General features: G+C 38.1%; 1 protein-coding gene across 5 annotated transcripts in view; it reads left to right on the top strand.

Annotated features, from left to right (window-relative positions):
• The window catches only part of sobpa (sine oculis binding protein homolog (Drosophila) a), a 51,661-nt gene that overhangs the window by 17,976 nt on the left and 19,028 nt on the right, over positions 1–14,657 (top strand). For 3 of the 5 annotated variants that reach the window (XM_051648988.1, XM_051648987.1, XM_051648985.1), the window contains one exon: positions 3,338–3,489. In XM_051648988.1, coding sequence (XP_051504948.1) covers positions 3,338–3,489 — 152 coding nt within the window. Of the gene's footprint in view, positions 1–3,337; positions 3,490–4,104; positions 4,129–14,657 lie in introns of all 5 variants that reach the window. The other 2 variants (XM_051648986.1, XM_051648984.1) reach the window with 1 other exon arrangement.

Raw genomic sequence — 14,657 nt, 5'->3', positions numbered from 1 at the left:
TTGTTAGTGGAGCATGATGGAAAAGATCTAATATCTTGTGGCGCGCACTGTGATGTAGGCAGATTGACTGACACACACACACACACACACACACACACACACACACACACACACACACACACACACTAAGAAACATGCAGACTTCTATAGTCTTGATGTGTTTGGGGTGATGCATGATGACAGGTTTCTCTTAACGCCTTGTGGATTGGTGGGGGTGGGAGAGGTTGTTGGTGGTCTTAAAACACTTTGTAAATGTGTGTGTATTTGCATTATATACTGTCTATAATATTTAAAATTCAAGGCTGTAAATCGATTACAAAATTTACTCAAACTAATAACGTGATACAATGATGGATATAATTATTCACAAATAACAATATCAATATTTGCTCACGAAAGCCTCCAAATGAAGATAATTAAAAGACATTACATTATTGTGGGAGATGAGTAAAATGTTGAAAAAACATTACAAAAATTGCCTTTAGAAGTCAATATATTGTTTATTTTTGTATCAATGAACAAAAGCCTATCACTGGTTTACAGTCTCCAGGAATCCATTTTGCAATCTGGTTTATCAATATGTGAATAGGTAGATTTAGGCTGTACACATGTGTCTTGACACCCATCGCTCTTTTTGAAGTTAAGAACTGCTCTGTGTGAACTAGAGATCTTCACGGGTCCACCCTAACCCGAAGACCCGAGACCCGACCGGGACCCGTACGGGTTCGGATCCACGTTTTATACGGTCAGCCGGGTCTGGGTCGGGTCCCATTCTATTGCTGCGGGTCCCAGGTCTGTTTAACATTATGTGTAATACCCGAGTCAATCTGAGAACACCCGGCCGTGATCAGACAGCCCTGATGATGATGGTGCTGTGTGTGTGTGTTGTAACTAAGTTGCAACATTGTAAAATTAGGATGAGAAAGTGCGGGCGGGAAATAAGGTGAAAAACGGAGAGGAGCCACAACGAGCTGAGTGATATCAGAGGCAGAGCGGAGTTAAGGCACACGATAGCAAAATAGCAATGCTAAGGTTAGCAGCCATGGCAATGAACGAGCAATCGATATTATAGTTCAAAAGGGCAAACAGTCGAAGTTATCATATGCGAGATACAAAAAAACTGCAAAGCTGATTCTAAACAAGTCGTGTTTGTCATCCGTCACCGTGACAGCAAATGGACTTTTGAAGCTGAAATAATGAGTGGATTAGCTATGCTGTTTCAATCAGCAAGAGAGGAATCACAGAAAACTTGGATGTATTTGACCAACTTTCTTGGCAAGGAGGATGGATTATATGCGTCACAGCCAGGCACAGGGGAGAAGGCTACTAACGTTACATTAAGTAAGACACAAAGTTTTGTTATCACAACTTTTAAATTAACTTGTTAATAGCAATCAGCTGTGAAATCAGTGTTGATTGAGTCTGTGTCTCCCGGCCAGGTCTGGGTCCGGGTCCAGGTCCGGGTCCCAGCTTTCAAATAATAGATGGTCCGGTTTGGGTCCGGGTCTGGCATTTCTCGGTTCTGCATGGGTATGGGTCCAAACTTTCAAATAATAGAAGGGTCCGGTTCGAGTTCGGGTAGTACATTTCCGGGTCTCTTTGTGTTCGGGCACAAATTTTTGGACCCGTGAAGACCTCTAGTGTGAACAGCCTCTTACTCATTCTGTCCTGCATGCTCTTGGTAAATATGGTTTGGCAGGTCAGGGGCATGCTTCAATCTATTTAACTGCATACATTTTTTTTCATGTTATTTTTTATATAATTAATTGTACTAAGTTAGCAGCCCTAGTAAAATGTTTAGAAAACAATTATTTGACCAGCAAAAATTCTGTGTGGATGAAACTGTGAAAAGTATTAATATTAATGCCTGGGAATTTCACCAAACACTCTTACATATTCTGGTTTTTAGAGACCCAGCACGTATATCTATCCCAAATGAACGTACGAAATGCCCAGTAAGTGTAACATTTTCAAAATATTTTCAAGGCAATTAGAAAATAATAGAATAATATATATTTTGATATATTTTGATGTTTTATTTTTCATATGTCAAAGAGATAATGCAACAAATCAGGACAAATCTAGAACAGGATTAATTACTTCCACACTGAAATGTAATGAGACGCAACTGGCTGTCAATGGGATACTGATAATTCACCATGGTGCACAGAAAAACAGCAAGAAACAGTATTTAATTGTAAGAATATAGTACTAATTTCTCTTGTAATAAACAAAGAAATAGATATAATGTAAATTTATATAGATATGAAATAATTATAAAAATATAATTTGTGGAAGCAACATACAAACAAACAAATACACTACACTGTTACACTATTTATAAGAGAAAGACTGAGCAATACTAAAGAGGTGTGGGCACAACTACAAAAAATGGATGTGGTACATGGGGTGGAATAAGACCCAAGGTAATGCGTTAAAGGGTTAATTATTGCTAAAAAGTTGGAGATGATTTGGTTTATAATGTCAGCTTTATTATATCACACTTTGTTCTGCACCATGATGTCACACTCCTCAGGTATGGCATAAATATCAAAAAATGTCTTGGAGATGATCTAGTATGACGTCACACTGCTCTATGCATTAAGAATTATGATGTTTGAGATGATCGGCTTTATCATGTCACACTTCTTTCTGCACCATGATGTCACACTTCTCAGGTGTAAATATCAAAGAATGTCTTGAAGATGATCTGATTTATGATGTCACACTCCATTCTGCAGTATTAAATCAATGGATCTGCTCCATGCCATAATCTTCCCTGTGATACACATTAATCTCACAGAACACAGAAATAAAGATATAGGAAAAAAACTAAACTTTTTATATACTTGAGTATGTAAGTGCGATACACAGAGAGAAAAATAAGAAAAAATAAATAAATAAAGAGTAAAGACAAGAAAAGGTAGAGCATTTTCACATCCCCTCAGACACGAATTACGTTTCTGTCATTGAGTTACTGACAACTTTATGTGTGCTCACACACACCCACATCCATTTTTTGTTTTGTCAATTATGTGTGTGTTTGTGTTTGTGTTTGTAACCCTCTGTATGGATTACTGTATATGTGTGCAAATATCTGTGTACTGTATGTGTTCAAAATGTTACTAATGCCTTGGGTTATTATCACGATTTCACTTAAATCTGAATTTTGAACAGAGATCTATATTTATATTTCACATATTGTATTTTATATAAAAAATAATAATATAATTTTTAATTAAAATAATTTTATTAAGGGACAATATTAGCCCTCTGGAATTGATTTTCAGGGGCATTTAGTTTCATGTCCATCTCTCTCTTTCTCTCTCTCTTTCAGAGGAGGACACCTCTAATGTTCAGATAATGTGTGCGTGGTGTCAGAAAGTAGGAGTAAAGCGTTATTCTCTCAGTATGGGCTCTGAGCTGAAGAGTTTCTGTAGTGAGAAATGCTTCGCCGCCTGTCGACGTGCCTACTTCAAACGCAACAAGGTAAAAAGAAATCCACCCAGTCTATGCCTTCTCCTGTCCTTTCAGCCAATCAGGCTCTTTACGTCTGACATCACTCCTTCTCTCCTGACTTTACCTTTTCAGTGTTACTAAATTCTCTGGCCCAATACTTTTAATGACATTATTTCTTATTCTGAGACATTAATTTATGTTTCTTTGAAACTTAAGCACATATCCAGTAGTAATCTGTCCAGAGAAACACAAAAATAAGAGAAGCATGAGAGAGATAAGCAGGTAGTTGATTCACTGTAAACAGTTCCAGTTATTTTGCTCTATGTTTAGCATATTTATTAGGCTTCTATTCTGATCAACTGTAACAATAATATATTTTTTATTTTATCTGTAAATATATTAATATATACTTTAAAAGGTAGTTGGTGCACAAAGATATGCTGATGGCTGCCTATAACTCAGCATCCATATTATTTATTTTTGATCATTTGAAAGAAGCTAGACATTCAGTGTCCAGTGTGTCACAATGTGATGTCATAATCAGTGCACAAGACATCCATTAAGAGAGAGATAGGCATTTACATAAAGACTTCATGCCATCAGAGTGAGACAGCTATTGATTGTGTGTTTTCTTTTCTATCTAAGCTTGGATATGTGAGGAATTGCAGTGTAAGTATACTGTGTTTGGATGTTTCCTCTCCTCTTATGTGTTAAAGACTCTCTTGTACACTTATTCACACACTGACTGATTAAACTCATAATATCTTTATGTACACTTGCATACACAGTCCCAGACATGCACAAATGTGCACCTTCACACAAACACTCATGTTTAATTACATTTAAATACTATTTAAATATAAGATATACCATAGATTTCTGTTGTTTTTATATAAAGCTAATTATAATTAGTAAAGACCCTAAAAGAGAACTTCTTCCATTTTTAGAATAACAAAAATGAAACGTATTAACTTATTTATTTATTTATTTTTCCAAACAAGGACATCACCAAATGTCCCCAAAAGGATGTTTTGTCAGATTTAGATAACTTCTGGGCACATATTTTTTCCTAAACTGTAACTGTGTACACACACAGACATGCATACATATGCATAGACACATGCCCATATACACACAAGCACACCATTACACACATGCACACAAGAGTCTCACATGCATGCGTACACACTCCCACATGCATGCATGTTTGTTCACAGCCACCCCTCGTTTAGTGTGTGGTGTGTTTGCGGACAGAGTGAACAGCATGAAGAGGCCAACAAACATGCAAAAATGACTCGAGCTTCACTTATTTTACCACTGTTATTAAGACATACACATACAGTGCTCAAACACACACAGTACTCTCTCTCTCTGTCAAGCAAGAAATGCAGATACACTGAACAACAGTCCCACACTATTGTATAAATCCCATAATTGTTAAGCACCGTAGATGCCCAGGGGCGTAGATCAGGACAATTTGATATTTTACCAGTGTTTGGAGGACTTTATCAATGGTATAATGGTGACTGAGGAGGTGGGCATACTGTACATTTATGAAACCCCAATGCACACACATGCCAGAATGTCTGTTAAGTCATTTCAGTTCTACCTCATTGCATGAAATGTATAAGAAACATACTTGAGGCGAGTGATGAGGGATGGTTGGGAGAGGAATAAGGTGGAGCCGGAGCCGCAGTTCGAGAGAGAGAGAGATGCACAAAGCTGTCTCTGTGTGTGTCTCTTTATGTTAAACGTATCTGCTGAAAAGCAGCATGTGTATTGAATGTGATGCTGAAAAGCAAGCTTTTGTTACACACTGAAAAGTGTACATTTAATGTCTGATGTGGATTGTTCACCTGGTCCCTGCTTCCTCCTTTCCACATTTTGAACCTGATTTGTTACAATACTTTAACTTGTCTGTAAAAACATGGGTCACAACAGCTAATGTATGTCATACCTGATATATACAGGCGTATATTAATGTACATGTAAACACATACATTTTTATAATGAAAATCACTCTTAAAAATTAAATTATTCAGAAAATGCTTTGGTTTGTGAAGATTTCTGCTGTTCAAAACTCATTCTATGATTGCAGTTAAGCTCAGGAAATGGCATTTTAATTAGTTTATGTCACTGAGAATGAAAGAGAGAGAAAGACAGAAAGAAGACAGGACTGTCAAGATGAAGTGCAGGGCGACCATACTGAAAGTGGAAAACACATTTGATACCATGACAACGGGTGACCTGTTAGGTCAGATTTTACCAAAATCAAAAGAAAAATGATATTTAAAAAACTGTAATTTGCATAAACCAGTGTTTATTCATGATGAACCCATCCCGCAGGTGTGTTTATATAAGTATTTTGGTGTTCACAAGGAAAATACACTTAGCTGTGGGACCCTTGAAGACATGCTTTGCTCTCTTCTGCAGCAAAGGTTATTTTCTGTGTAGACTCAGAGTTTATGGGGTGGACCAGATAGTAATGTTTTTATTTTACTCGGCTGTACTAGAGAGCATAATACGATATGGACTTTATGGTTTGGTAACCTCACAGTTTAAGTAAAAGCAAATCTTGTTTGTCTGTTAAAAATGTAAAAGTTTTGCACAGTGTATAAAAATATATATAAACATATAAAAGTTTGGAATAATGTACAGATTTTGCTGTTTCGGAAGGAAATTGGTACTTTAGTTCACCAAAGTGGCATTCAACTGATCACAAAGTATAGTCAGGACATTACTGATGTAAAAAATAGCACCATTACTATTTGAAAAAAGGTAATTTTGTATTAAATCTAGACAGGCTCCATTTCCAGCAGCCATCACTCAAACACCTTATTCTTGAGTAATCATGCTAAATTGCTAATTTGGTACTAGAAAATCACTTGCCGTTATATCAAACACCGTTGAAAGCTGTTTGGTTCGTTAAATGAAGCTTAACATTGTCTTTGTGTTTGTTTTTGAGTTGCCACAGTATGCAGTAGACTGGCATGTCTTAAGGTCAATATTAGGTCAAAAATGGCAAAAATGAAACAGTTTCTCTAGAAACTCAGTCATTGTTTGAGGAATGAAGGCTATACAATGCTTGAAATTGCAAAAAAACTGAAGATTTCATACAAAGGTGTACACTACAGTCTTCAAAGATAAAGGACAACTGGCTCTAACAAGGACAGAAAGAGATATGGAAGGCCAGATGTACAACTAAACAAGAGGGTAAGTACATCAGAGTCTCTAGTTTGCGAAATAGACGCCTCACATGTCCTCAGCTGACAGCTTAATTGAATTCTGCCCGCTCAACACCAGTTTCATGTTCAACAGTAAAGAGAAGACTCGAGTGCAGGCTTTATGGGAAGAATTACAAAGAAAAAGACACTTTTGAGTGCTACAGGAAGCGTGGGGTGAAATGTCACCTGAGTATCTGGACAAACTGACAGCTAGAATGCCAAGGATCTGTAAAGATGTCATTGCTGCATGTGGAGGATTTTTTGATGAGAACACTTTGAAGTAGTTTAAGAAGTTCTGAACTTTTTTTTTCAAATTGTAATAGTAATTTTTCATGTTATTAATATCTTGACTATACATTGTGTTCAGCTGAATGCCACTTTGGTGAATAAAAGTAAGAATTTATTTCCATAAGAGCAAAATCTGTACATTATTCCAAACTTTTGGCCGCCAGTGTGTACAGTTGTGCTCAAAAGTTTGCATAACCTTGGAGAATTGGTAATATATGTACCATTTTTAAAGAAAACATGAGTGAGCAGGCAAAACACATTTATTTTATTTCTTATGGGATTCATATTCAACTGTAGGTTATAACAGAATGGCACAGTCATAAAACAAAAATGAAATGACCCCTGTTCAAAAGTCTGCATACCCTTAGTTCTTAATACTGTGTATTACCCCCTTTAGCATTAATGACAGCGTGCAGTCTTTTGTAATAGTAGTCTATGAAGCCCCAAATTCTTGCAGGTGGTATAGCTGCTCATTCGTCTTGGCAAAATGCCTCCAGGTCATGCAAAGTCTTTGGTCGTCTTGCATGAACCGCATGTTTGAGATCTCCCCAGAGTGGCTCGATGATATTAAGGTCAGGAGAATGTGATGGCCACTCCAGAACCTTCAACTTTTTCTGCTGTAACCACTGGAGGGTCAACTTGGCCTTGTGTTTAGGGTCATTGTCGTGCTGGAAAGTCCAAGTGCAGCTTTCGTGCAGAAGAATGCAAATTGTCTGCCAGTATTTTCTGGTAACATGCTGCATTCATCTTGCTATCAATTTTCACAAGATTCCCGTGCCTTTAGAGCTCACACACCCCCAAAACATCAATGAGCCACCACCATGCTTCACAGTGGGGATGATATTATTTTCACTATAGGCCTTGTTGACCCCTCTCCAAACATAGCGCTTATGGTTGTGACCACAAAGCTCTATTTTGGTCTCATCACTCCAAATTACAGTGTGCCAGAAGCTGTGGGGCATGTCAAGGTGTTGTCGGGCATATTGTAACCGGCTTTTTTGTGGCATTGGCGTAGTAAAGGCTTCTTTCTGGCAACTCCACTATGCAGCTCATTTTTGTTCAAGTATCGTCATATTGTGCTCCTTGAAACAACCACACCGTCTTTTTCCTGAGCAGCCTGTATTTCTCCTGAGGTTACCTGTGGGTTTTCTTTGTATCCCGAACAATTCTTCTGGCAGTTGTGGCTGAAATCTTTCTTTGTCTACCTGACCTTGGCTTGGTATCAAGAGATCCCTGAATTTTCCACTTCTTAATAAGTGATTGAACAGTACTGACTGGCATTTTCAAGGCTTTGGATATCTTTTTATATCCTTTTCCATCTTTATAAAGTTCCATTGCCTTGTTACGCAGGTCTTTTGACAGTTCTTTTCTGCTCACCATGGCTCAGTATCTAGCCTGCTCAATGCATCCACGTGAGAGCTAACAAACTCATTGACTATTTATACACAGACACTAATTGCAATTTAAAAAGCCACAGGTGTGGGAAATTAACATTTAATTGCCATTTAAACCTGTGTGTGTCACCTTGTGTGTATAACAAGGCCAAATATTAAAGGGTATGTAAACTTTTGATCAGGGGCATTTGGGTGATTTCTGCTATCATAATGATTTAAAAAGGAGCCAAAAAACTATGTGATAATAAATGGCTTCATATGATTACTAGCCTTAAAAAGAAGACAGTTTTTTTGCATGATCAGTCATATTTTCAAAATCAATGCCAAAATTTCACAATTTCTGCCAGGATATGCAAACTTTTGAGCACAACTGTGTGTATATATATATATATATATATATATATATATATATATATGGATGGATGGATAGGTAGATAGATAGATAAGAATTTAAAGATTTATAATGTTTATCATTAAGGTTTTTCTTAACTTAAAGGGTTTGTTGTAACCGTGTGCTGATTTTATCATTTATTTAGCTGAGTATAAGAAAGAGAACAGTGAAGAACAGTGTCTGTTACATGACATCTGATATGGACAGGGTTGCTGAGTAACGAAATACAAGTAATGGGAATACGTATTTAAATACAAAATATAAGTAACTGTATTCCACTACAGTTACAATTGAAATCATTGGTAATTAGAATACAGTTACATTCAAAAAGTATGTGGATTACTGAATAGATTACTTTGCATTTTATTGTCATTTGTTTAATTTAATATTTAGTACTTTCAGATGGAAAACATTTATACATATAAATGATGTGATCCAAAGTACATTTGAACAGTGGTGAAACACTTTCTTATGATGTGTTACATTCATACGAGCAGACAGAGAAGTAAGTTTGAAGGAAGTTTGGAGCAGAAGAAATAGAAATAAGCCTTGTGTAAATTGTTAGCTTTATGCTGGCAGAGTTTTTATAGTCAAAACAAGTGAAAAAATCTACCAGTGCTGAAGAAGTAATCCAAAGTATTTAGAATACATTACTGACCTTGAGTAATCTAACGGAATACGTTACAAATGACATTTTACAGCATGTATTCTGTAATCTGTAGTGAAATACATTTAAAAAGTAACCCTCCCAATCCTGGATATGGGGATATGATCAGTGTAGTCAGTGATTATTACAGTGTAAACTGTGATGTCGTTTTGGCAGGTTTGCTGATTCTCTGAGGAGACATTTGAGTAAGGCCAAATGTAAGTCTGGCAGGAACACGTTCTTATAATTCCACCAATCACAACGCTGTTTACCTCATTCCTTTGACAATTACTCTGGCAGGTTATATTAACAGGTGAATTTGTGTTATGCTTAAAATTTCACAAAAATATTAATCATACATATTTTTTCATATTTATGCATTTCAGTTTCACAGCAAAATTCCATCAAATTGAATTGAGTTATCTTTTTCTTTTTCTTTTTTTTTTCTTTTTAAAGAAAGAGATATTAGAATTTGTATTTATTTATTTATTTGTTTTAGTTCAATTCAACATTGTTGAATTTTGTTATGAAACTTAAATAGTAACACTTTACAATATGGTTCCATTCATTAACATTAGTTAAAGTATTAAGTATCATGAACAAACAATAAACAATATATTTTTTACAGCATTTATAAATGTTTGTTAATGTTAGTTAATACAAATATAGTTGTTCATTGTTAGTTCAGGTAAGTTCATACTGCATTAACTAATGTTAACTAATACAACTTTTGATTTTAACATTGTATTTGTATGTTGAAATTAACATTTACCAAAATTAGTAAATGCTGTAAAAGTATTGTTCATTATTAGTTCATTTAAACTAATGTTGTTAACTAATGCTAACAAATGGAACCTTATTATAAAGTGTTACCACTGAAATGCATAAATCTTACAAATAGGCTAAAATATTTTTTTGAGTAACATATGTATTTTCACTTTTTTGTCATGTACACTACAAGGTCAGCTGCAATGATAAGCAATGTGTGTGTTTATGAAATAAGATACTGGGACAGGCTGAGGGGTGGGGCTGGTTGCCGTGGCAGCACTCTGGCTTTACTGCAGTAAATACCTGCAGCTGCTACATCTGCGAAACTCAAAACAGACAGAGAGAGAATACATGCACACACACACACACACACACTCACACATACACACATAAACTTGTTTTTATATCATTGTGGGGACTCTCCATAGACTTCCATGCATTTTATGGATTTTTTACAGATCTAACGATAATTTCTATCCCCTAAACCTAACCCTCACAGAAACCTTTTTGCATTTTACATTTTCAAAAAAACATAGTTTAGTTTAATAAGCCATTTCCCTTGTGGGGACCGCTGGCTGTGCCACACAACGTAGGTGATCTCAGGTTTTACTATCCTTGTGGGGACATTTGGTCATGTTTATACTGCATTGTGGGGACATTTGGTCCCCACAATGCAGTATAAACATGTACACACACACACACAAACTTCAGTGGGTAGGAGTTATGAACACCTGAAGCAGCTTGTGTGAGGAAAGTTTTACTCCCTGAAGTATGTGTGTGTGTGTGTGTGTGTGTGTGAGTGTGAGTGTGGTGTGGGTTTGGGTGGTTTACGAGGATTTTTTTTTAGGTTACACAATGGTAATTACAAAGGTATTATGCTATAAATGTGGTTTATGAGGACATTTCTAGTGTCCCCATAATTCAAATTACTTAAAAAACATACTAAATGATGTTTTTTTGAAAATGTAAAAATGCAGAAAGTTTTTACCCTAGGTTTAGAGGTAGGGTTAGGGGATTGAATCTGTAGTTCGTACAGTATAAAAACCGTGTCTATGGAGAGTCCTCATAATGATAGCCACACCAACACATTGCATTGTGTGTGTGTGTGTGTGTGTGTGAATAAGTGTGGAGTGCCCTTCTCTGAGGAAATGTGGTAAACCTCTGTCAGACACACACACACACAGAGTATTGTTGCTGTATTGTGTTTATTGTGTCAGACGGAGGGCTCATTTTACAGTGTTCAGATCCTCAGATGTGTGTGTGTGTGTGTGTGTGTGTGCACTGTAGGTGCTGAGCTAATGAATTTTGACAAGATATTTTTAGCCTCATGAAACCTTAACTGAATATTTTGAATACAGAGAAGTGTGTCCATATATGGTGATTTTTTTCTGGACTGAGGCGAACAGGGCTAAAATGTGTGTGTCTGTTTAAGGCTGAATGAGTGGAAAGTACTTGGATCACTCTGATTTTATTGGAGATCTTCAGTGCCAAACAAAGAAAGACATGTTTTATAAGTTTTATACAAAGACATAATAATAACTTATAGTTATTTTATACAAAGTTATAGTGTCAGCCATCACTAACAAAAAAAGTAGCAGGCAAAAAGTAACAAAACTTGGTATTACCAAGTTATTTTGGACATGTACCTCGGAGATACCATTTTACTATATTAACACTGTATTATATTATCAGATGGATTACTAGGATGTAATCTTTTGGGGGTGGTGGGGGGGGGGGTGTTATGGGGCACAACATTAAAACCACCTGCCTAATATCGTGTAGGTCCCCCTCGTGCCACCAAAACAGCTCTGATCCATCGAGGCGTGAACTCCACAAGACCTCTGAAGGTGCCCTGTGGTATCTGGCACCAAGACGTTAGCAGCAGATCCTTTAAGTCCTGTAAGTTGCGAGGTGGGGCTTCCATGGATCAGACTTGATGGTCCAGCACATCCCATAGATGCTCAATCGGACTGAGATTTAGGGAATTTGGAGGCCAAGTCAACACTTTGAAATTTTTGTCATGTCCCTCAAACCATTCCTGAAAAATGTTTGCAGTGTGGCAGTGCGCATTATCCTGCTGAAAAAGGTCACTGCCATCAGGGAATACCAATGCCATGAAGGGGTGTACCTGGTCTGCAACAATCTTTAGGTAGGTGGTACATGTCAAAGTAACATCCAGATGAATGCGAGGACCTAAGGTTTCCCAGCAGAACATTGCCCAGAGCATCACACTGCCTCCGCCGGACTGCCTTCTTCCCATAGTGTCATGATCCTGTTCTGTCTACCCTTCGGTCTCTGTCTGTTTTCTATTTGTATGTGTTTGTCGTGTGTAATTGGTTGTGTCTGTGTTTCTGTTAGCCGTGTGCTTCCCTGTCCCCGCCTCCTCATTACCCTTGTCACTCTCTCTAGTTTAGTCCTTGTTATTTTAATTGCCTTCACCTGTTCCTCATGTACCTTGCCTATATATTGTGCCCTCCTCCCTCTTTTATATGTCAGATTGTTTTGTGAGATTTGTTATTAGTCATTCTGTTCCTGGTCCTGTTCCTGTCCTGTTCCTCTTCCCGGTTGGTCTAGTATAATGGTTATTATACTTTTTCTGGTTTAAGTTTTGATTTGTTTTCTCTCCCCATGAGAGTTTTGTGTTACTTGTTCTGTTTTCAGTTGTTTTAATTAAATTATTTTTATTTTCACTTATTCTTGCATTTGGGTCCTCATTCCTGACACATTCCACTGCCATCTCTTCCCCTGGTAAACGACGCACATGCATCCGGCCGTCCACATGATCTAAAAGAAAATGTGATTCATCAGACCAGGCCACCTTCTTCCATTGTTCCATGGTCCAGTGCTGACGCTCACATGCCCATTGTAGGTGCTTTCGGCAGTGGACGGGCCAGCATGGGCACTCTGACCAGTCTGCGGCTACGCAGCCCCATATGCAGCAAGCTGCGATGCATTGTGTGTTCTGACACCTTTCTATCATGGCCAGCATTACGTTTTTCAGCAATTTGTGCAACAGTAGCTTTTCTGTGGGATCGGACCAGATAGGATAGCCTTTGCTCTCCATGCACATCAGTGAGCCTTGGGTGCCATGACCCTGTCGCCAGTTCACCGGTTGTCCTTCCTTGGACCACTTTTGGTAGGTACTGCATACCGGGAACACCCCACAAGACCTGCCGTTTTGGAGATGCTCTGACCCAGTCGTCTAGCCATCACAATCTGGCCCTTGTCAAAGTTGCTCAGATTCTTACGCTTGCTCATTTTTCCTGCTTCCAACACATGAAATTAAAAAACTGACTGTTCACTTGCTGCCTAATATATCCCACCCCTTCACGTGTGCCATTGTAATGAGATAATAAATGTTATTCGCTTCACTTGTCAGTGATTTTAATGTTGTGGCTGATCAGTGTATTTTTGTCAGATCAGGGGGTGCTCCTCCTTGATAAATTAGCTTGCGTTAGTCCTTCTTGATCATGTTTCTATGTTGGTACAGGGGGACATCAAAAGTTTAATGGGGGGTACAAGGAGAATCTAGGGGGTAATGCCCCTCCTATCATCCTCCTTTGACCCGGCCATGAAATGGATGGTTCCGACTTTAAAATCTGATTTGATGAGCCACGTTCAAAGCTGTTATAAAATGCTAATAAACTCTCACCTGTGACTGCACATTCTATATTAATGCGGCAAGTTGTTACATTGCTTGGTGACCATAAACTGACTCTTGTGGCTCATTTCTTTACAGGACATTAACCACCATAAATTCTTAGGGGCGCTAGTTGATTCTTAAAGGTGCTCTCAGTCAATACAGTCGGCGAAATACAGTCATCTCAACAGGGATGGATTACTGACCGGGCCAATGGGGCCAGTGCCCAGGGGCCCTTGACTACCAGGGGCCCTTGACTGCCCAGGGGGGCTCTGGGCTTTAAGGTTGCACGATCCAGTTTGGCGATCCCCCCGCTCGAAAACCCATCAACAATGAAAGACAGTTGCTATGTAAAAACATTTTGGGAGGGGAGGGGGAGCCCTTGGAGGTAATTGGCCCCGGGGCCTTTGCAAGTCATAATCCATCCCTGCATCTCAATGGGAATCCGGGCGATCCTGAATTTCGTGCGATGGACTTCAGGTGAAAGAATTTCCCCTCGCGGATTTCGCATGGAGTTCAAGTTTGGTGAACTTTGTGGTGAACTTTCGCCACTTTGAAAAATAGGAAGTTGCTTGGTTTGGCAGTGACCTCTGTGTGGGCGGTGCTTCGTAAACAGCTACACTGAATATTCAAAATGTACAAGGATATCATTTTAGCTGTGTTTTTTTTCTTTTTCTTTTCTTTTTAACTTCACTCTGGAAGAGTATGAAGTGCAGCATTTAAAAGAAGCTACTTGGCAGTTATGTTTTTGCTGATTTCACACATGGTCAGCATCCGTGCATGCCATCTCCGCCTGCAGAATTTCGCTGTGCGAAGGTATGTGCGACTGCGCCTTGACGGAATTTCT

Source organism: Myxocyprinus asiaticus, chromosome 21 (genome assembly GCF_019703515.2).
Source record: "Myxocyprinus asiaticus isolate MX2 ecotype Aquarium Trade chromosome 21, UBuf_Myxa_2, whole genome shotgun sequence".
In the NCBI taxonomy this organism is placed as follows: domain Eukaryota; kingdom Metazoa; phylum Chordata; class Actinopteri; order Cypriniformes; family Catostomidae; genus Myxocyprinus; species Myxocyprinus asiaticus.
This window is presented reverse-complemented; position numbering and strand designations above follow the sequence as displayed.